General features: G+C 34.5%; 2 protein-coding genes and 2 pseudogenes across 2 annotated transcripts; 2 read left to right on the top strand and 2 right to left on the bottom strand.

Moving 5' to 3' along the window:
* Positions 1-492: 492 nt before the first annotated feature.
* LOC120205437 lies at positions 493-4897 on the top strand. The gene is made up of 12 exons (XM_039205313.1): positions 493-773; positions 953-1132; positions 1259-1369; positions 1466-1801; positions 1907-2083; positions 2463-2747; positions 2987-3109; positions 3197-3394; positions 3493-3746; positions 3829-4030; positions 4193-4495; positions 4589-4897. The coding sequence occupies exons 1-12, from the start codon at positions 591-593 to the stop codon at positions 4883-4885; spliced, it is 2649 nt and encodes an 882-aa protein (XP_039061244.1). The 5' UTR covers positions 493-590; the 3' UTR covers positions 4886-4897.
* A 219-nt stretch (positions 4898-5116) lies between these two features.
* On the bottom strand, positions 5117-9454 carry LOC120205436 (annotated as a pseudogene).
* A 3207-nt stretch (positions 9455-12661) lies between these two features.
* LOC120205424 lies at positions 12662-13635 on the bottom strand (annotated as a pseudogene).
* A 2471-nt stretch (positions 13636-16106) lies between these two features.
* Positions 16107-22290, top strand: LOC120205433 (calcium-binding protein 39-like). The gene is made up of 12 exons (XM_039205311.1): positions 16107-16148; positions 17422-17626; positions 18143-18307; positions 18388-18506; positions 18786-18860; positions 19551-19644; positions 19753-19812; positions 20119-20184; positions 20268-20366; positions 20894-20938; positions 21547-21646; positions 21778-22290. The coding sequence occupies exons 2-12, from the start codon at positions 17504-17506 to the stop codon at positions 21864-21866; spliced, it is 1035 nt and encodes a 344-aa protein (XP_039061242.1). The 5' UTR covers positions 16107-16148; positions 17422-17503; the 3' UTR covers positions 21867-22290.
* The last annotated feature ends 261 nt before the right edge of the window (positions 22291-22551 follow it).

The raw sequence follows: 22551 nt of genomic DNA, 5'->3' as shown, positions 1-22551 counted from the left end.
TATAATTAATTTATACTGATTATATTTTTGCCCACAATTCTTAATACATAAACTAATAATAAGTGTTAATTTTATTAAATAAATAGAAAATACCTAAAATTACAACGAGAATATATATTTATATATATAAAAGTAAATTAATCATATAAATTAGAAATTTGTTCTAATATTATGGAAGTGTACAAATCAATAACTTACATGTGCTAATAGTTACATAAAAACGTATACAATAATGATGGATCGTTGGTGAATTGATAATTTACATTATCATAATTCAATCACAATCTATCTATAACTGTAGTTTATTAATATTTATTATGAGAGACCAAAATTAAGTAAATGAATAAACTAATTAAATAGATATCTATTACTATTCTGTTAAAGTTCAGAGAAAGAATCATTAACATTTATTTTCCCTTGTACATCGAAGTAGTAAGAATCTGATCCAGCACTGTTGGTGAAGACATAGCTTCATCTCCTTCGTCTGAAACTGTAAAATCACATGCTTCCATAGTTCAGTCTTACTGATCTTTCTTCCTTGTTCTTTGTCGTTAAGTTGATGTGACAGTTTTCTTTTCGGTCGAGGAAGAATGCTTTGGCTTACAAGTTTTTGGATAGTTATAATAGTTATTATCGTTGATGCTTTCGGAGCAAAGGTTTATGCTGTTCCGGCCAAACCTCATCGGATTCTGTTGGATACCGACGTCGATACCGATGATTTCTTCGCTCTGTTGTACCTCTTGAAGCTTAACAAATCGGAATTCGAGTTGGAGGTGAACTCCTTTTTCTGCATTCTTGTTTTCTTTGATGTAAAATCGTTCAAGTTGGACAGAGTACGTAGGATTTAAACTGTGGTTGTGGCGCGGTGTTATCGATGTTGTTACGTTATTGAAGTGACGATAAACTGTAATATCGTGTTACGGCTGACCTCGTAATTATGATTCCGATGTAGGCAATCACTATAAACGCCAATGGATGGATTGATGTCGGGCATGCGGTGAATCAAGTTTACGACATGCTTTACATGATGGGTCGTGATGACATAGCCGTTGGTGTCGGAGGAGAAGGTGGAATCCTCGAAGATGGTACCATTTTACCGAATGTTGGCGGATATCTTCCGATAATCGAACAGGTAAATCTTTTCGGATTACTACGCATCCATCCGTTTTCAATTGTGTCATATTTATCTCGATTGTGAATATGATGGATGCTGAAAATTTCAGGCTTGGAATCTTTGTTTGTAATTTACTTAAATCAGGGGATGTCAACGGCCGGGGGTTGTAGGTATCGGCAAGCGATTCCGGTAGGCCTCGGAGGACGATTAGATGTTGACACTAACTATGGCCTTCGGAAAGCATTCCTTCCGCAGGTACAAATCATTCGTATGCATATTCGGATACGAATATAAGATATGTTTGATTTTAGATATTTAGAGGTTATGGTTTTATTTCACTCATGGAATCAGGGGAGTAGGAGATATTCTCCTCTTCAACAGCCAACGGTTCAGCAAGTGATGATCGAAAAAACATCGGCTGGTCCCATTACTGTATTCTTGATCGGAGTCCACACGAATTTCGCTGTTTTTCTTATGAGTAATCCGCATCTAAAGCGAAATATCGAGCACATATATGTGATGGGTGGTGGAATAAGGTCCAAGAACCCCACGGGATGTTGCTCCCATAATGGCACCTCCCCTTGCCAGCCTAGCCAGTGCGACGACCCCGGAAATCTTTTCACGGATTACAACACTAATCCTTATGCCGAGTTCAATATCTTCGGAGATCCTTTTGCGGCATATCAGGTACTGTTTAGATCCCGACTTGCCTAGGAATTTATATTCAAGTTAGGCTTCCAGACCGTAGTATGATATCAAAACCCGAGTTTCGCCTCGGATTGCTATTCGTAGGTGTTTCATTCAGGTATCCCGGTCACCCTTATTCCTTTAGATGCAACAAACACCATCCCCATAACCGAGGAGTTTTTCAAGACGTTTGAGGAGAGCCAACGGACTTATGAAGCACAATATTGCTTTAAATCGTTGAAAATGGCCCGCGATACTTGGTTCGATGATCATTTCTATACGGTAATTCCCGATATCGTGTTTCCACTAGCTACCATCAAGATCCGTCAACCGGAAAAATACTATCATTTTCTCGAGTTGCATTATCTTCTTTGGATACCTAGCGGACCCCCGAGGATTTGTTATCTAAATGTGTACCTCCCTAGTTCTAATTGGAGACACACATTTAGATGATAAAGCCTCGAGGAACGGTATCTAGAGAGAATAATATCGAGTTGTGTTCAATGATGTTGATGTAATGCAGCTAGAGAAAATGAGTAATCTCACGAGGTAACGGACAGTGACACCAACTCAATCGATTCGTACAACCACCCATAAGAGGTGGCGATTGGAAAGTTTAGGCTTGAATTCTATCATATGTAATCCCTTATGTAATCCGCAGAGCTACTTCATGTGGGATTCGTTCACGTCAGGTGTTGCGGCGTCGATTATGCGGAATTCAGAGAAGAAGAACGGGGAGAATGAATTCGCGGAAATGGAATACATGAACATAAGTGTGGTTACTTCGAATAAGCCTTACGGAATATCTGACGGTTCGAATTCATTCTTCGATGGACTTCAAGTTCCCAAATTTAAATTGAAGGAAGGAGGATGGCACAGCGGCCATGTTCAAACAGGACTTCGGGATCCCTTTTGCTTCGTCGAGAATGGTAAAGGGAAGTGCAAGGTAAAATCGTATCCAAACTTTTTATTTTTCTTAAAATATCGAAATTGAATATTTATGAATATATTTGTGTTCGACACTTAACCGAGCTCAAGTCTACATAACGTAGATCGAAGCACATTTATGTATGTTGCTAACTTTCACCCGTAAATTCTATTATCCAAAGTGATGACATGACACTCGAAGATAATGAATGTCATGCGATGTACTGCTTTTTTCTTTTTTTTTGTATAATGAAACAGGATGGGTACACGGAGGAGCAAACAGGTCCAGATGCAGTTCGTGTTCTTGTTGCAACAAATGCAAAATCCAATCAAAACATTACCAGCAAACTCAACAGAGAATTCTTCGTAAACTTTTTGGATGTAAGTTCTTCAAATCAAAATTCCCACAAAAATTGTTACATTTTTTGTCTGCAAACTTACTCGTACACATTACCGGAATGAGTGCAGGTTTTAAATCGACCCGAAAACACAGCGATATTCAATCTCACGACAGAATTTCCTCATTTCAGACATGTCTTTTACGAACCGGATTTCAGAGACGAAACATTGGGGAAACCAGTTGTTTTCGACATGGATATGAGTGCCGGAGATTTCATGGCCTTGTTTTATCTCCTCAAAGTGCCTGTTGAAATGATCGACCTTAAGGTTAGTTGTTTCGTCATCTTTTGCAGACATAACGGATGTCATTATGGTAGTATGCAATAAATCACGGCCACTAACATTGTAAACATAAGGATATCCAGGCAATATTAGTGAGTCCAACAGGTTGGGCCAATGCGGCGACCATCGATATCATCTACGATTTGCTGCACATGATGGGACGTGACGACATTCCGGTTGGTCTCGGAGATGTATTCGCAACGAACCAATCTGACCATATTTTTCGCCCTGTTGGTGACTGTAAATATGCCAAGGCTATACCACATGGGAGTGGTGGATTTCTGGATTCGGATACCCTTTATGGCCTAGCCCGGGACTTACCACGAAGTCCCAGAAGGTAGCCGAATACTAAAATTGATAATCGATTAAATTAACTGAATCGATTCGATCGATTGAATCGGATGAACAATTTATTGCAGGTATACAGCAGAAAACTCAGTGAAATTTGGAGCTCCAAGGGACACAGATCACCCAGAAATGAGACAACCTTTGGCATTGGAAATTTGGAATTCAGTATTGAAAACAATGGATCATGGATCCAAAATTACTATATTGACAAATGGACCGTTGACAAGTTTAGCCAAGATTATAGCTCAAACAGATACAGTACCATTCATACAGGTACTCGAATTTTACCTTCAGTTGCGAGCATCGAACACGAGTATATGTCGATATTTCTGTATATTTGAAGAGTCTTTAGGAGATCATATCCTTGTATACATGTTTGAGTATGTGTCGAATATGAAATCAAACAGTGATTTTCTTTTTCAAATCTAATTGCAGAATGTGTATATTGTTGGAGGACATATCAGCCGAGGTAGCCTTGACAAAGGCAATGTCTTCACTATTCCTTCCAATAAATATGCGGAATTCAACATGTTTCTCGATCCGATCGCTGCGAAAAAAGTCTTTGAATCCGGCTTAAACATCACGCTCGTTCCGCTCGGCACTCAACGGAAAGTCGGTCAGTTCACTGAAGCCTTAGAGTGGCTGCAGCTGACAAGAACTCCCGAGTCTCAGTTTGTGAAGCGCCTATTGTCCAGGCTATACACTTTGAAGCAAACTCATCACAGTTATCACCATATGGTAAAGTTTCCGGTTCATCATGTTCATTGCGATTATAGATATAACAAATGCCTTCATTGTTATCGAAACAACCAAATATGTTTCATTTCGCAGGATATATTCTTTGGCGAAATCCTCGGAGCTGTACTATTGGGTGGAGATGATCCGAAACTGAAACCTACCATGCAAGAAATGCACATCAAAGTCATTGCGGAAGGCGACAAATCGATTGATGGGCAGATTTTGATTGATGAAGAGCAAGGGAAAGTAGTTCAGATATTGAAAAACATTGATACAATGGCATGTTATGAAGAATTTGCAGATAGATTGGGTGATGAAAAGCAATCTGCTGTATTAGGAAGCTATGATGAACAGAGAATAATCTGGAATACACCACCAATTCTAACTTGAAAGAAATATATTTCTTGACATGCCTTTTTTATGTTTTCTCACCAACCAAACAATATATGGTTACGCATTATATAGAGGAGGCTTTATTAGGCACAACTTTTTACACCAAAAATCATAGATTTTAATCTCAAATTTAAAATATTTCATTAAAATAAGGATCATTGGTTAAGATAGGAAAGACTCCTTACCATCACCCCCAAGCTCCGCATTATCACCACTTTATAATAAGGATGAACATGAAATGAAGCATCTATATTGCACTGTAAATGCAGCTTTTCAACTGTTCTCAAAAAGTGCATCTCAAATTGCATTATTCAATTCAAAGAGTTCCCATAAACATTATTCAGAACACTCACTCGACTCACTTTGAATATTAAAATTAAGACCAAGCATACCGGACGGGAATACGGCGCTGGATCAGACTCCGACAAGAAGAACAGTCTTTCATCCCTTGCTTCTCATGGAGCTTGTTGCACATAGGGGACGAAAACCAGACCTCTTCTCTGACAAGCACATCACGCACTCACGTTCGCGTTTCACATCTCCTTTCCCAGAGATGTCCTGGAAATCCGTCACCACTTCTGAGATTAAAGGGGTTCGAGATTCCATCCAGTTGTGCCATATTTGCCATCCATAAATCTTCCAACGTAGCTTCCATCAATGCCCCTTCGAAGTGCAGCAATTTTTGAAGAGTCCGTCTTCAGTCTCAATCGAGAGATTTCTTGTTCAAGTTTCTGAATATCCTCTTTGTACTTTTGCAAACTGGTTTCCGCTTTGGACTTGATCATGTCCTCTTTTAGTTTTGCTCTCATTCCTTTCTTATCGAACTAGCCCGAGTAAGCACTTCTTCCTCTGACTTCTGTTCCTGTAGCCATTTAACCTGCCATGGCTTTTCGATTTTCAATGAGAACAAAGTCATCATAGCATAAGCCACAATTACAATCCAACGGTTTTTATCAAACTAGTAGCATACCGAAAAATACCGATATGAGTGGTGGCTTGATATCATACAATTGATATTGTTATATACACAAACAGTCCGAAAAATATATTTATCGGAAAAACTAGAAAAACGGTGAGCAAAAGCATAAGGTGAAATGAATATGCTATAGGACAACTCCAACAACCGCCAAACATGAAGATCTAATATTAAATGGGAGATAAGCTATAGACAATATTAGTTTCTGATAGATTTTGGCATCAAAATTCAGATAAATTATGTAAACTAAAATCGGAAAGAAAGAAAAGAAATTAAACATAGAATTAACATACAAATCTGGAGAAATTTTGGCAATCGACACTCTTCTAGTATGTCATACAGCGGGCAAACTGAAAATAACTGGACTCCTTTTTCCGAGTTTGCAATACCTTTCACTAGCCCATTACAAGCACCATGTACTTGTGTTTACCATATCCATCAGCCATATCAGAAGAGTTTACCAATTGTCTTTGATGTTCTTATATGATGTAAATGTCAAAAAGACTACACGAAACATGACACCTAGAGATTCCCGTACAAAAGATTTTAGGTCGACATTTCTGCTTTGAGTTGTTTGGAAACTTCTTTTAACCATTCAAAAAATGTCACACGACAACGTATCAGTATCCATCATGCAATGGATGTCTTCCTCACCAAGTCATTTTTACAGAACTTGTAAAAACTACTGGTAAGAGTTTATCAAATATATCAAGGATTACTACTGTTTTCTAGGAGAAAACTGGGAAAGGACTAAAGAAAAAGAAATGTTTCCAAATTAAACATTCTTTAAGACATACCTCAAGTTGTTCTTGGATAACCTTAGCCAGTTGTAATTCCTGTAGATGTTGGATGACCTTGCATTTTTCAGTCATGAGCTCTTCCTGGAACAAGGTTTTTTGCCTTTCCCAGGACTGGACTTTCATCAGAGTTTTCTTCTCCCTCTTTGATACCTCTTGACAGCTAGCTGCCGACTCTGCCTTATTGCCGCATTTTCCACCTCAAGCCTGCAGACAGTAGCATTATAACGTTCCACCTGCCCGCTCGCCTTGGACAAAGCAACATCCATCTAGATGAGCTTCTTCCTAGTGTTTTCCTCCAAATTCAGCTTATCTTTCTTAAGCCGTTCAACTTCCTTCTCTTAATCTTGCCTCAAAGTCTTAAGTTCAGCTTTGTCCTTACTTAATCGACGAGCAGCTTGCATAACCTTTTGATTAGTCCACTCAGTCCACTCTTGGAGCTGATTTTGTAGTTCTTGCACCCGCGGTACCAGTTTCAAAATCATCTCATCCTTCTTATCCTGAGGGCCCCAATCCCCCAAGGAATTACCGAATGGCATCCCAACATAGCTTGGATTAACAGCCTCGGAACAAGAAACAGGTGGCATCACAAGTGAATTGCTTTGGGTAGGCAGTGAAAGGGAAAGCTCAGTATCAGCAGTTGTTAATGCAGATGGGTTATTCATAGGTGGAAATTCAGGTGGCATGTTTACCGGGGAAGAAATAGTTGCTACATCAGTCTTAGGCACTGGAGAAATATTGTTAACATTATCTAAGCAAAATGTTGTGGAAGAGGAGGGTCCTGAATTAACCACAAGATGACTCCCATTATCTTGAGGGACATCGGCTCCTATTGACTTAATTTTCAACGAACTTTTTATATTAAAAGCACCAGGGTCAGAGACAGATTTTACTTTCTTGTCCAAGATTAAACCTCCCAAACTGCTCAGCTTAGCTCTCGATGATCCTTTAGATCCTTGTCTTGTAGTTTTTATCCAGATGAAGCGATTTCTGCCGGAGAAGATATTCTCTCTTGGTAGAGTGAGTCTTTCTACTGCCCACTAACTTTTCTTCCATTGTTGAAAATTGAGATGTTCCTGCCACACTGAAAGTTTTATCCGTGCCACCAGCAAAGGAGTTTGTTCCAACTTTCTCTGAGACTACTCCACTCCGAACAACAGAATTCTTCATTTTTTCAGTGTTGTTAGGTCCGATTGACAGTACCTCAGGTGGGGAACTATGAGAACAAGGAAAGGGCGGAACCAGTCTACATGGATTTGGAAGATTCAATTCAGAGGTTTTGGCTTCGGGCTTCAACTGGGGCTGCTTCGAAGCAAAAGAAACGCCATTGGAAACTCCATCACCAACAAAACCATTCAACGGATCACCATCCATAGCACAAGAATGCGACAAATTCATATCACAAATCAATAAGCACCACATAGCATCCCCAGTGCTGAAGAAAGGCCGAACTTCTCGAAGAACACAAAACAGTTCCGTTAATATATACTTCTCCAACTGCTGCAGATCCTCAAAACAGTGGTCTCTAGAAGGATGATAATCTTGGCCACTTCTAAGAAATGCTAAGGTATTGTCCACTATATTCGAGACAGTGTCTTTACAACCATAACAAAGGCCTGATCTCAAAACTGCCTTCGTAGAAATCCGTGTAGCCAAAAGCAACGATTTTTTTATTGCACTCTTGAATATCACATCCAAATTGCTTAAAACAAGATCCTCTAGCTGAGATTCTGTGAGATCACTCCAATCAGCATCTTGGAATTCATCTGCCTCAAGTTCGTCTTTAGGCTGACTCGGCCCGACCTCAGAAGAAACTAATGTGCTAGACAATCTCAGGTCGAGTTTTAATCCGTCATAATGGTCTTGGCTAACACCACACATGTCGCACGCACTAGCTTGATGATGGACTGGGGTGATTTCGAACTTCTCAGCACAAAACTCATAACTTGGACAACCATTTTGAGGCGAGGTTATAATCTTATTGTGATCACCTAATGGCGGATCAGCCTGGAATTTTCACTTATTCCGGCTACCTTTTTCTTGAATCGACATAAATGGAGATACATGACTACTACTGCAACCTTTAAGAACCATTGATGCCATTTTTAAGCTGCATCAGGAACGAACAACAATATCAAACTATCTATCAATCCTCGATGCAAAAACTAAATTATCCAATTACCCAATCGCCAAACTTAATCAAAAACACAATCCTGAATCCAAATTCCAAATTTGAAAGGATTATATAACAAGCTCAATAGATCATTCACTAGCAAACTAAAAGTACTGATAATTTCATATTATATATTAAAAAAATGGAAATCGTACCTTTAATCTCAACTATCAAAATTGACAATAGCAACAATTAAAATTCTGCCAAAAGAAAGGGAAAAATCAATAAAAAAGTAAAACAGCTCAGATTCAAAAACTAATTAATAGAAGTATTAACAACATACCCATCGAGTAAAACCGAAAAATTTGAATTCAATCTATCAGTGTCCAAAATTAGAATCTATTTAAAAAATCAATAGATCAACGAAATACTACAAAATAATTATAATTTGGGTCACTGATGAGGTAACACACAGCATCGTGTCATTAGACTAACGATCAGATTCCAATGACCGGAAAACATACCCGATTGAAAGCTTATATGTTTGAGAAAATTCGCCTATCTCATAGCATCGGTGAACAAGATGAATTAACACTTAGTAATTCTAACTATCTCCTTCTCCTTTAGAGGAGATTTTTTATTATATCCGCTGGTGATGCGAAAAAGATGACATCTTCCATCTTTTGCTCATGCCGTCAGCAACCTGATTACCTTCCTAAAATATATGTTTAATGTTCACCTCCCAGTTTCTATTCAACAGATCACATATATGTTAAAACTTTTAACGATATTGGTCCGAACGATAATTTAATCATTAATTTTTATGATTTTTATATAATAATTTATATGATAAATTAATAATGTATATAATAGTAAAGGTTAGATTTATTATCATATTATTTTTAAATATGTTATATAAAAGTATTTTTAAATTTTTTTATATAAATAATAGCTCGATGTGTTTTTGGAACCATGGTTAAGTTAAAATTTTGGCAGTGGTTTGGAATTTTGTTATTTTAGGTGAAATAATAACAACGGCGTTTGATCAATAAAAATAAGGGTAGATTACACGTTTAGTATCCCAACTATTGCTTTTATTATGTTTGGATTATTTATCACTCTTATTATGTTTTGGTCATCTAACTATTTTTTGTTTCAAAATCATACTTAGTGTTATGTTTTGATCACCCTCCGTTAAAAAATTAATGGTGATGTTTATGTGTCACCATAAGATAATGCCAAGTTATAATTGAAAAAAATTTAAAATGTCACGTCAGTAGTTATGTTAAATTTTTAATGACAGATGGCTAAATAAAACCAAAATATAACATTAAGTATGATTTTGAAAAAAATAATAGTTGAGTGACAAAAATGAAACAAAAGTGATCATTATGATACTAAACATGTAGTTTACCCTAAAAATAATTACAAAAACAAAACAATATTTTAGTAAATATTTTTTTAAAGTACTTAAAAGACATTATTTATTTATTTTTTCGAGTTTCAAATTCTAACACTAAAAGTTGGTTAATTGCACCATAGATCCTCAAATTATGACGTTATCTTAAATTAGTCTCTAAACTTTTTAACATGATTTAATTATTATTATTAAAATAATATTTGTGAATATAATTAATGGAGTAGAGTCACACCCAACTTAATTAGTTCGAGCTAGATATAGCTTTCCTCACTTACCTTTTACCAAACTATCAAATAATCAAAATAATTAAATCAACTTATAATAATTTTTATGTTAGACTCGGATTCGGACAAAAACTTAAATTTATTTAAAAGACGTATTAAACTCGAATTTAAATATATAAGAAAAAAAAGTGATCTATATATAAAAATTAAGCAAAAATCATGTATGTTACAACGGTTGATGTTTTAGAATTTACAAGATTACTATTTGATAGTTCAAAATTTATTCGTTTTACCAGTTTCTCGATTCAATTTGTAATCGATGTTTTTTTATTGTTGTTGTACATAAATCGTAAAACATCTATGGTTGTGACTTCATCATCGTGTAGGCGACATAGAAAGAACAATATTTCTTAATTCTGGAAACTCAATTTTATCGAGTTATGATAATAATCTTTGAGCTTGTTAATGGGATTTTTCCGAGTTCGACATGGTGTAAGATTAGAGCTCGAGAACTTTAACTTGCAAATTTCATTTTGGTTACAAATGCATTTCCTAATTCTTTAACTTGCAGCACGAGCATCCCTTTGTACTCTGCTGCCTGCAAATCAAAAGGAATCAGCATGCTTTTGAATGTCAACAGATGAATGATGTATCGATGAATATACCTTAGCGTTATAAGCAATTGGGAGAATATATTCCATGGCTCATCCGAAAATAACTCCGGCATTCCTTTCACTTAATTATAATCCCTCGATATGATCGTTATCAGTTATATTTATTATTTAAAAATAAAATCTACCTATCCGTTAATCTATCAATAACCATAAACTCTCAAATCATGCACCTACGTTAGCAACATAAGGAGTATCTCCAACAACAAGAACAATCATCTTTATGGTACCACTTAACGCATCTTTGACATCAATCTCACTAGATAATATTTCCATAAGTCTATGAACATTCATCATTGTTTTAGGACTGGATATTAATACATATATATATATATATCGAATTTTAATACATAAGATATCATATATTAATATTTTTGTGATTTTACATTTATAGTATATTATAATTTTCTAGTCCGCAGAGATAAACAATCTCGTACTACACTAAACTTGATCTTTTACTATATATTATTTATGTTAAGCTTGTTTTTAATTTCGTTTACCAATAAAAAAAATAAAACCATGCTCCCCCCACCTTCCTGATGCTGCCACGTCATCATCCCAAACCATCACCATCGTTCTTTTAACCTTTTTACTTTTACTTAAGTCAACCCCAAATTCATAACCCTTTCTAACCACTCATATCCGTCCACGTCATCATATGTTTTCAACCGCTCTTTTTTATCCTTTTAAAATTTTGGTCAAAATTTGATTTTAATCTCTCTACTATGCTTAAAATTGGAACTTATCCACATATATAATTTTAACATAATATAATCCTCTAATTGTATAATATCATTAATTAATCTAAATAATCAACTACTTCAATTAAAATACTAATGTGTTTTACTTAAATATACCCATTTCAACGTAGAAGAAAATAATGCAAGGGTCACACCTTGAGAAGTGGAATGAATTAATCTGATATCGTAAAAACAATCCTTGGGTTTATAAGACATCCTATAAGGGATTCATAGAGGGTGTTGGGGTGGGGCTGCACCCCTATAAATTTTAAATTCTCTTAAATTTTAAATTCTTTTGAATATTTGATTTTACACTGAACATCCTAATGTGTGAGATAAACAAGATAGACAATTGTCATATTAAACAAGATAAACAAGATAGTACGTAACAAAAATATCGCAAAATAAAGTAGAAAAAATGTAATGCTCTAAAGAGATGAGAGATATGAATATCATATTAAAAAGGAAAAAGAGTATTCTAAAGTTTATAAGTGATGTCGTTATACATCTTATTAACCTAGTTACTTCATAACAAAAGTTGTGTTAATATGATAAGTTGAAAAATATATTTATAGCAAAAAGAAAAATAAACTCTTTAATATTTTAAATGAAATAGTTAACAATGTTAATGATTTATACTAACTAATGATATTGTAGAAATAGATGATCAAATTATACCAAAATAAAATATAGGAACTAAGTCTTAATGATTTAGTATAGTAGAGGACCAAAACTACAATTTGACTTAAAAAATGTCCCCCAACCTATCTGCTTTCACTGTTTCTAACATTTTATCCACCTTTTGTTGTCGTTGATCATGTTGTCCTTTTTTCCAATATCAATTCCGGCAAGCCGCCGTGAACGTTTGGAAAACAACGTTACCGGCGGCGGGGAACTCGTCCATAGCAAAACTCCGGCATTTGAGTCCCAGCGGTTCCATGGCACGAGCCACCCTCGTCCAAACCTCACGTCGATGGCTGGTCGTCGAGACCGAAACGTCGCCGGCTGGAAGACCTGAACCGCTTTCTTCAAGGTCTCGACATGTCGTCCTGGTCATCGTAAACAGACCCAACACTCTCGAAGCTCGCGTAACTGAACCCATCTTCAGGCGTAACATGGATCGTCGAGTAACGATCACCGTCGACCCCGTTCATGGAATAACCACAAGGATCGAACTCGAAATCACAAACGAAAGCTCGTGGATTAATGTTGTCGATTCCAGCCAACTCATTCATTCCCTTTGCAGCCAACGAGTCGTGGTTTGTTTTGAAGAATTTTCGAGCCATGATTCGGTCAAGTCCCGTCGTGCAAACTTCGACGGTGAAAATGTCGCCGGAAAAGAAATGATCACCGTCTACGGCGGATAAGACATGCCACGAACACGAAGGGAGTCTCGATGGCGTAACGGAGGCTTTCCTGAAGCAAAGATTGTGTGGAAAATTCTCTTCAATGTAAACCACTTCTTGCTTGAAGTTAAGATGAGGGAACGGCTGTGATTTAGGGAAGATGAAGCTGCCTCGAGTGTACCTACACCCGCATAACGTGAGGCCGAGATTGTTCGTCAAACGAATTAACGGCCGAATCGATTTGAGAAGCTGAATGGTCCCACAGGTCTTGATGATGATCTTGATAGGGTACATAAACAAACTCGATTCCGACAACACGTTAGCATCAAAGTAATGGTTTCCGACGGCCGGTGAAATCGATTTTAAGTGCGTCGAAATCAATCAGCTGGAAACCATTGCCGTCTCCGTTGAAATGGAGTTCAAGGCGTTTTTCGAAGCCTTCAAAGCCCGAAACAGCCATTGCCGGAAAAACATTACCAAATCGGAAAAACAGAGTTGAAAAGAAGACCAATCCGGTGGGAGTTTGATGGAGGAGAAGAGAGAGGAGAATTTATAGGGAGATTGGGAGTGGGAAGGCATGCGGGTTGAGGCAAGGAAGAATGATGATTTGCAGGCATAATGAAGTGAGGAAGATGATGATTAACGTTGTCAACTTTGGAATTTCATTTGGGGGGAGATCTTTGATGAGACATGTAATCTTATCTAATTACATGGGGAATACAGTATTGTTCATAAATAACTTATGATTTAGTCGTTGTTAGAATCATATAGATCGATGGAAAATTAATATTTCATCCCTCTTATTAAATTTATTCCTTTTAGATTTTAATTTTTTTTATTAAAAACGTCTAATTAAAAAATAATAAATAATAATATTTTTTTATTTTTATATATCTAATTCTTTCATATTTATAAAAATAAATCTATCGAATCAATTGATTACCTTTAAAGACATTTTTATTATTTTCCTCAATAATTAAACGATAGAAATAATATTTTAAATAATGAGATAAAATTAATAATTATATTAAGTTGGTGATTCAACCAAATCATCCATTGTATTGGTTGATAAATTAATAATGTTGAATGGAAATTTCTTAGATATAAGATTGATTATACATAAAATTTTAGATAAAGTATATTATAGATCATTGAATCATGTTTACCTGATTGTTTTAGTTAATAAATTTTTAAAAATTATAAAATAATTATAAAATTTAACCTTTTTTCACAAAATGAACTGTAATGTTGTATTAAATTATAAAAGTTTGATAAATTTAATAATTATTTGATAAATTTTTGATAAATTTTATGATATTTTGTATTAATTTTGATTATCATATCGTAGTTTGATAAAGTTAATGATCATTTTATAATTTTAAAAAATTTAATCGTAGTCATGTGTATATTTCCCGTAATTCTGATTCCAAAACCGAGCAACGTCCCATAGCTCTTGTGAATCCCACAATCCATTACTCATTGGCATCTCGAATTACTCCGCCACAGGTGGCCAAACCTGAGTTGGAATTTCGAGCCCCATCCGTCTTTAGTTTATACCAAGCCTCCAGGGGTGGATTCCAGTTGTGCGATTGAGCCCTGGTATTGTTTTACTCAGGTTTGCATTTGATGCTTCCATTGGCAGTTGGATAACATGACTACATAGAGTACGTAGGTAGCGCTGTTAAGACCGAATTGACCCATCAAACGTATAATGATCCTTTTATAATAATTCGATAAGTTTTTTATAATTTACCCTATTGATTTTTACAGGGGCATGTAACAAGTTGCCTTTAGCCGCCATATATATGTATGCTTTGCATGCGTATACATCTACCACACATGTTGCAATATTGTGCAAAATGATGCCCAATATTACTTGATGGGTATTTTTTTTAAGCTTTGGGAGCACTAATGAACTTTACTGAGAGCTACTGTACCACGCGCATACAATTTGGAAACAGATTGTAGAAATGGTCCCACTATGCTTTCACTATATTACTGGTAAGGTGGTTCTTCAATGTTAATTGAATATAAGTGTTAGGCACATATATAAATTCATAGATTTATTATGCCATTTAATGCTGTTAATCATTAATATTGTTGTATTTTTTGGATCTCCTTTGTAAATGGTAATTTCGCTCTACTTTTTCCTTTGATCAAAGTTTTAACAAGAATTCTTTCGTTGATTGAAGTTTCAGAAGGTGGTTTGGTTCAAGATTGGTTCTCAAATCTTCTTCGAGGGTGGCCTTGACTACCTAGACAACCCGAACCTCATCTATAATTAGATCATCCTTGCAATCTGGACTGGCCAAGCTGTGCAGATGGGATTTGTTGAAGGATACAAAGTTGGGCTGTCGAGGATAAGGGTGGGGCGAGGATACAATTTGGAGTTTAAGGTTTGATATTGAGGTTTAAGGTTTGAGTCTAAATTTTAAAGGTATAATTTAAGATTTTTAAATTTATTTTTTATTATAATCCTACATGGTATTAAATTGAAATTTGAGTAGTTTGAAATTTGAGTAATTAAATTGAAAACTTTTATATTTTAGTGATAAAAATAAGAGTGACAAGATAGTTGAGTGATGAATAATGTAGCTTACCCATAAATTAGTTAATTAGAATTTTATCATATTTGATTACCTATTTTCTTCTGATATAAAAATGATAAGGAAAAAGAAACATACATTTTTATCGATTTGAGTTAAGGGTATAGAATTAATATATATATATATATTGAAAATATTTGTGTTTATGTGGGTTTGAATTTTTGTAAATTTTTTAATTTAAATTTTTTTTGTTTGAAATATGACGATCCAATTGAAAATTTAATCATAATACAATGACTTGTATTATAATTCTAAAATAATAATACAAAACGTAAATTTACCGAGCTTTTTTCTCCCGACTTTTGTTTAGCAGTTTTTTTTTTAATTCCCATAATTCGAAGTGATCAACGGATCCTTTCACGCTTTTTCCTAGAGCTGACCCGCGGGTTATTCGATTAACTTGTGATCCGTGTGGGTTTCGGACCTTAAAAATTGAAAATCGTTTAAATTGTGAATTTTTTAGTCCGGACCATTAAACCCACAGGTTACCCGTGAAACCCGCTAAAGCTCGCTTAATTTAAAATTCATAAAATTTTAGAAAAAATAAATTTAAAGAATTTTATAGAAAAAAATAAATTACCTATAAATATGATGTTACTTATAACTATTGTAGTTTTTAAATTTATTAGGGTGTTTGTCATAATTTTGCCACTTCTTAATATTTTTTTCATTTAAATATACATCATTATCATTTTGGTATTTAAAGATTTTTTTATTTAATTCTGACATTCATTTTTTTTCATGAAGTATGTTATCCATTTTATTCTTTAATTATAAAAAGTCACGTGATATTCTAATAATATATCACATGACATGTAATATTTAAATTAAAAATAAGAAAGAAAAGTAAAAGAAAAAATTAAAAACATATTTTTCAACTTTTAAAGACTTTTACAAAATAAATATATTTTAACAAATTAATGACTTATATTTTATCAATTTTAGTATAACTATATCTTTCAAATTTACTCTTATACTATAAGTATTTTATTTTATATTTTTATATTATGTTTTAGTCTTTCTCTAAAGTATTCATAAAATACAATCATTATGACAACTTGACAACTTTCTTGTTAGATTTGTATAATGTTTGATTTTGTTGAATTTTTATGTTTGAATTTCTGCTTTTAGACACTTCGATATCTTCATATTATAACTTTAAATAATCGTGTTTTATAAAAGTATAATGTGATTATTATTTTATTTGTTTTTCAATTTGGTGATATAAATAAATATTATTTTTTAATTTGAGTTTAAGTAATTATATCATTATATATATATTTATATTAATGATTAAAAAATTAAAAAATATATTATTTTATAATTATTTCTGGTTATTTAAAATAAAATTTAAATATTGTTTATTATTTTGAAGGTGTTACCTTCCTTTTCAAGTTGCTCGATCATTTTTAAAGGCGTAATAAGTTAAAACATTATTTTTTATTGCATTTAAAGCATTTAAAATTATTTTTATTTAACGGGCCGTAAATAAGACCGTTTAACCCATATATTAAATGGACAACCCGCGAATCTTAAAACCGTTTATGAATACGGACTTTTTAACCAGTTCCGTTTAAACCCGTAACGTCAAAACCCACGGGTTAAGTGCAGGCTTAAACGGGCGGCCTCTACTTTTTCCCCTCAATCTACAAATCCTTCATCGAAACGGAATCGAGAGAATTGAATTTTGAGTCGTATATTCATCAGAGCTTTTGATCCATCATGTCCTTCTCATTCTTCAAGCCGTCAAGGCCCAAAACCCCGACAGAGGTAACCAAGGCGATCAAGGACAGTCTCATGGCACTCGACATCAAAACCATTTCTGAAGTTAAATCTCACGAAAAGGTTTTTCTTCTCTTCTTTTTATTTTTTGATCTGGGTCATTTTTTTCTTATCTTGGTTTAATTTCATGCATTCTTTCATTTTTTTTGGATTAGGACGAAGTGTGTGAATCTTAGATTCGTTGTAATATTGAAATTATGAAATGGGTTTCATGAATTATTTCATTTGGGAACGATTTTTTTTTTGCTTTTTTTAAATATTTCACATTTTATTCATTTTATTGGGATATGAAGAAATGGTGAATCCCCCTATTTGTTTCTGTAAATTAGAAAATTCATTGCCCTATGAACTATTGAAATTGAGGTAGCTCTCCCTTGATTTGAACCTGAGACCTCCAAATGGAATGTTCAATTTCTAATGCTATTTGGGGGGTGGATGCTTGCTTGGTGTCAATGTCTGTTAATGTTGTCTCATGGTATCAAGGAAAACCTTGTGATCTTGTTTCTGAGGGATTTTATATTTGGGAATACATCAAGAATGGATTAGAATTTGGATATTGATAGTTTGTTTAAGTATTAGGCTATGGAAGAAGTGGAAAAGAATTTCGTGACAATGAGATGCATGCTTTCCGGAGATGGGGAGGTTGAACCGGATGTGGATCAAGTCTTAGAGTTGGCACTTGAAATTTCTAAAGAGGATGTCCTTTCTCTTCTTGTTCACGAGTTACCCTCTCTAGGATGGGAAGTAAGTTCTTGATATTTTTACCATTTTGGCTCATATATGGTTATTTATTAAGCATCCCAATGTGATATATTTGTTTACAGGCAAGAAAAGATTTAGTACACTGCTGGTCCATATTGTTGAAGCAACAAATTGACTCCAGATATTGCTGTGTGGAGTACATTGAGAACCATATGGAGTTACTCGACTTTCTTGTAGCTTGGTAAGGTTATGAATGCCATTTTTCACGTTCATCTTTGTCGATGCCTTTTTTTCTCTCTTCTTTTCAACTTGAAAACCTCTATAATTTATTGTCTATTACATGCTAATCAAATGCGTATAAACCAGGTTTAGTGCTACTGTTTCTCTCTTCTCTATTTGTTTTATTCAGAGTGGGTTGTTCATCTTCATAGGATGGCATTGACCAGTTTGTTTACCGAAATAACATTTAAAATTCATTATAGTTTGGTTTATAAGAGTGATTTCTATCTTTTGCAAGCAGCTATGATAACAAGGAAATTGCTTTACATTGCGGAAATATGTTGAGGGAGTGCATCAAATTTCCAACACTTGCACAGTAAGGCATATGATCTTTATGAATTTTCTTTAACATGATTGAAGTACTTAATGATGTTGCTGAAATGATGCTATGGTTATAGAAGTTGCTTCTTCCCCAATAATGATTGTTAAGGATTTTGGAGGAGATATTTTCTTTAATTATATTTTATATCATCTAAACTTGCATGTTACCAATTATCACATTCATTTGTATGCTGATTTTTTAAAGGTTTTTGCATGCTCTTTTACAAGTACAATTTTATGTACTTTTTTTAGGTGAGGAAGCGAAACATGCATGAAATATGATCTTTAAGTTTAACATTCAGATACTTGGTAATCGCCACTTCCAATATCTTATGTTGATGCTAACTGAAGATTAGATTCCTGCACATAAATTTCTTTTTCATATTACAAATTGGGATGCTTTAAAAGATCAAGTGTAAAAGCACCTTGCATACAGGAAAATTCAGGACTGGATAAGTTAAGAGGGTGGTGACACATTACTTATTTTAGAAGTGATGGTTTCTGCTTTTATTGGATGTCAAACTATTTGCTGATTTATTTCTACAAACTAGTCCAAGTAACCTAAAGGAGGAAATTTAGCTACTAGATCACTTTCTTCATTTTAAGCTCATGTCTTTCTTTTTAATATTTTACTGAAACGAAAGTTTCAGTTTTTCACCAGTTAAATTTTGTAGTGGTTTTTCAGATACATGTTAAATTCCGCTAGCTTTGTGTTGTTCTTCAAATATGTGGAGCTGCCCACCTTTGATGTTGCTTCTGATTCATTTTCAACATTTAAGGTTAGATGGTTTAGTTTTTAAATCTTAATGGTACTTTTGTGTTAAGTATATACATTTTTGGGTTCCATGCTTTCTTCCTCTTATATGTCTTTCACTGAATTTTCTCAGGATCTGCTTACAAAACATGGAACAGTGGTATCTGAATATTTGACTGCTCACTATGATGAGGTACACTTACATAGTGCTTTATCTCATATCTTATGCGACTCCAGAATGATCTAGGCTGAGCCTGCTTTTGCTTTAGAATTGTATGCTGATCAAAGGTTTCACTAGATAACCTGCTGAACTAACAAATTTCTTCAACAATATATATATATATATATATATACCTTTTTGGTAAATGACATCAAACTACACCTGATGAATCTGCATATGGTGTGTAGAGCTGTGAAGATATCTTTTTTCTTAAGTTTGTTGAAATATTGATTTTTCCATTTTCGCTTTTGGCTTGCTAATGAGGTTTCATTGTTCCAGTTCTTCGATATGTATGAAAAGCTTTTGACATCTTCTAATTATGTGACAAGAAGGCAGTCTTTAAAGGTCGGTTCTAAGGTCTTTTTCTCTTCCAGTTTTTGCTCTATTGCTATGTTTTGATTGGTAATGCTGCATTGTTTTCTGTTTAGCTTCTATCGGACTTTCTTTTGGAGCCATCAAATTCCAATATAATGAAGCGCTATGTTTTAGAAGTTCGATATTTGAAAGTCATGATGACATTGCTGAAGGTACTTATTAACTATACTTTTGCTCCTTTATGACTCTATTGGTGTTAATTGGGTTGAATCATCCACTGGGCCTGAAGGGACATAAAAGACCAGCAATGCAAGAGTGAAAGCCGGGAGTTTCAGTTGGTATTTATGTTTTATAGAAACAACTTGAACTTATTAGACATTATTTTGGATATTCAACTTTGAATAGATAGGACCTAGTTTAACCATTCAAGCTCTCTGGTTTGACTTGTATGTTTGATAATATTGTCGTAGTCTACTTCCTTGGTTACATTATTAAATCAATGTTGCTCGGACTTGGGAGTGAGTGTCAAAATACGGATTTGTGGCACATAAGTATCATCAATTCTTATAGAAGTTTTCCGTGTATTTGGAGGGTCAAATTCACATACTCTTGTCTAAAAATTTCTCAGACATGAGTGTCATTTATAGTATTAAGTATCTTAACCGTTGAGAGTAACTTGTTTGCAATTGTAGGTTATATGCTTTGAATTTTTATTTTCGTATCCTTTTTGTCAAACCAGGATTCAAGCAAAAACATTCAGATTTCAGCTTTCCACATTTTCAAGGTGATATTTTACCTCTCCCATTTCGCCTTTCTCTCGTTCACACACATGCACATCATTTTCGCAAGTCCCCATCACAAGCCTACCCGTGCACATGAATATGTTCCGTCATGAATTCTAGAAAGCCTCTTCATAAAGAAAGCCTTGTGGCAGTGTTATTTGTTAATAATCGGACACAAAAAGATGACTGATGATAATGAGTTTGAAACTGATAGAGACGGCACTCGTATGCACCACACTGAACTTTGTTAACCATAGTAACTTGAAGAGACGAGCCGAGTCATTCAAGTTAACTTCTTTCAACTCGGCTATGGTTCTCAATGTCTCAACTCTCTCTCACTTTAATATGTCTTGGTAAATGTGAACTCGTTTGCATCTCATGATGGTGATAAGATGTTCTGCCCGACATCTCTGCAGATATTAGTGTTCAATTTTGACCATTGAGATTGAAATTTAACCTCAGGTTATTATGAATTTGGGTATAATTCTGCGGCATTTTCAACGTATTACTTGGACTATTAGCCTACATATATGTATGAAAGCGAAAAAAAAACATTTAAAGGTTATTAAAATTGTTCTAATTTATTATATATTTTGCTATTAACGTGCAGGTTTTTGTTGCTAATCCGAACAAGCCAAAAGAGATCAAGATTATTCTGGCAAAAAACCATGAGAAGTTGGTAGATCTTCTTCAAAATCTCTCGGTAAAAGGTACTTCTTTTGGCCATACATTTTTTGTACGAATGACACTGGATGTATGGTTTGGTTAAAAACTTTCCATTCGTAACCATTTCTTCAGTTGTCGTTGTGCTCATCTGTTAAGAAACAATTATCTGTCACAGGTGGTGAAGATGAGGAATTCGAGGAGGAAAAGGAACTAATTATAAAGGAAATCGAACAAGTATCACGGTTGCATAACCTTAAACGCTAAGTTTCTTCTCCTTGTTTGCTCTACTTCTATTGAATGCTAGTTCCAAGCATTGATCATCCGTGGCGTGGAAACTGATTTCCAAGGAAAGTAGAGTTTCGGGCAAGGATTATCTGACCTTTGATATAAGAGAGTATATAAATAAAATGGTAAGCCAGTCTAATATCTTGTTTAGGAATGTCAATGCAGTCTGGTATTATTTGATTTTCAAAGTCGTCGAAGGCGATTGTCCGAGTCATCTAGCTACCAGTCTTCGTACTTTACTTACATATTTGTGTATTGTGTCCGAATCCGATACCTGGATCGGGGTGTGTCTCTGTGCTTTCATAATAAGTGTCGATTGGTTGTATTCGATACTCGGATCCAGGTATGCAAATATAATTGAAACATTATTTCCTTAACAAAGTACAGGTTTGGTTTGTATGTCCTTTTATTTGTCGTATAGAATCATTTGGGCATTTCGTTCATTAGGGATTAAACGTAAAATGGATGAAATTAATATAAGTGTTGGAAAATATTAATAATTTAGTTTTAGAAAAGAAATATAGGGTAATTAGATTCTGAGATCAAATTCAACTTATTCTTTTGATGAAAATATAAATATTGAGAATTAAGTTTAAGAAAATGATTTCTCGAATTATTTTGAAATCTATCGAGATATATAACCATAAATTTAATTAAATAAATC

The sequence above is a fragment of the Hibiscus syriacus genome, unplaced genomic scaffold (genome assembly GCF_006381635.1).
Source record: "Hibiscus syriacus cultivar Baekdansim isolate YM2019G1 unplaced genomic scaffold, ASM638163v2 tig00012476_pilon, whole genome shotgun sequence".
Classification (NCBI taxonomy): Eukaryota; Viridiplantae; Streptophyta; class Magnoliopsida; order Malvales; family Malvaceae; genus Hibiscus; species Hibiscus syriacus.
This window is presented reverse-complemented; position numbering and strand designations above follow the sequence as displayed.

Excerpts from the sequence above, each read along its gene's own strand:
- LOC120205437 (XM_039205313.1), top strand. The coding sequence starts at position 591 with ATGCTTTGGCTTACAAGTTTTTGGATAGTTATAATAGTTATTATCGTT. Across the intron at positions 1,133-1,258 it reads ATCTTCCGATAATCGAACAG|GGGATGTCAACGGCCGGGGG; the intron begins GTAAATCTTTTC and ends TACTTAAATCAG. Across the intron at positions 3,395-3,492 it reads TTGAAATGATCGACCTTAAG|GCAATATTAGTGAGTCCAAC; the intron begins GTTAGTTGTTTC and ends AAGGATATCCAG.
- LOC120205433 (XM_039205311.1), top strand. The coding sequence starts at position 17,504 with ATGTCCTTCTCATTCTTCAAGCCGTCAAGGCCCAAAACCCCGACAGAG. Across the intron at positions 18,507-18,785 it reads CTCGACTTTCTTGTAGCTTG|CTATGATAACAAGGAAATTG; the intron begins GTAAGGTTATGA and ends TTTTGCAAGCAG. Across the intron at positions 20,185-20,267 it reads CAAGAAGGCAGTCTTTAAAG|CTTCTATCGGACTTTCTTTT; the intron begins GTCGGTTCTAAG and ends TTTTCTGTTTAG.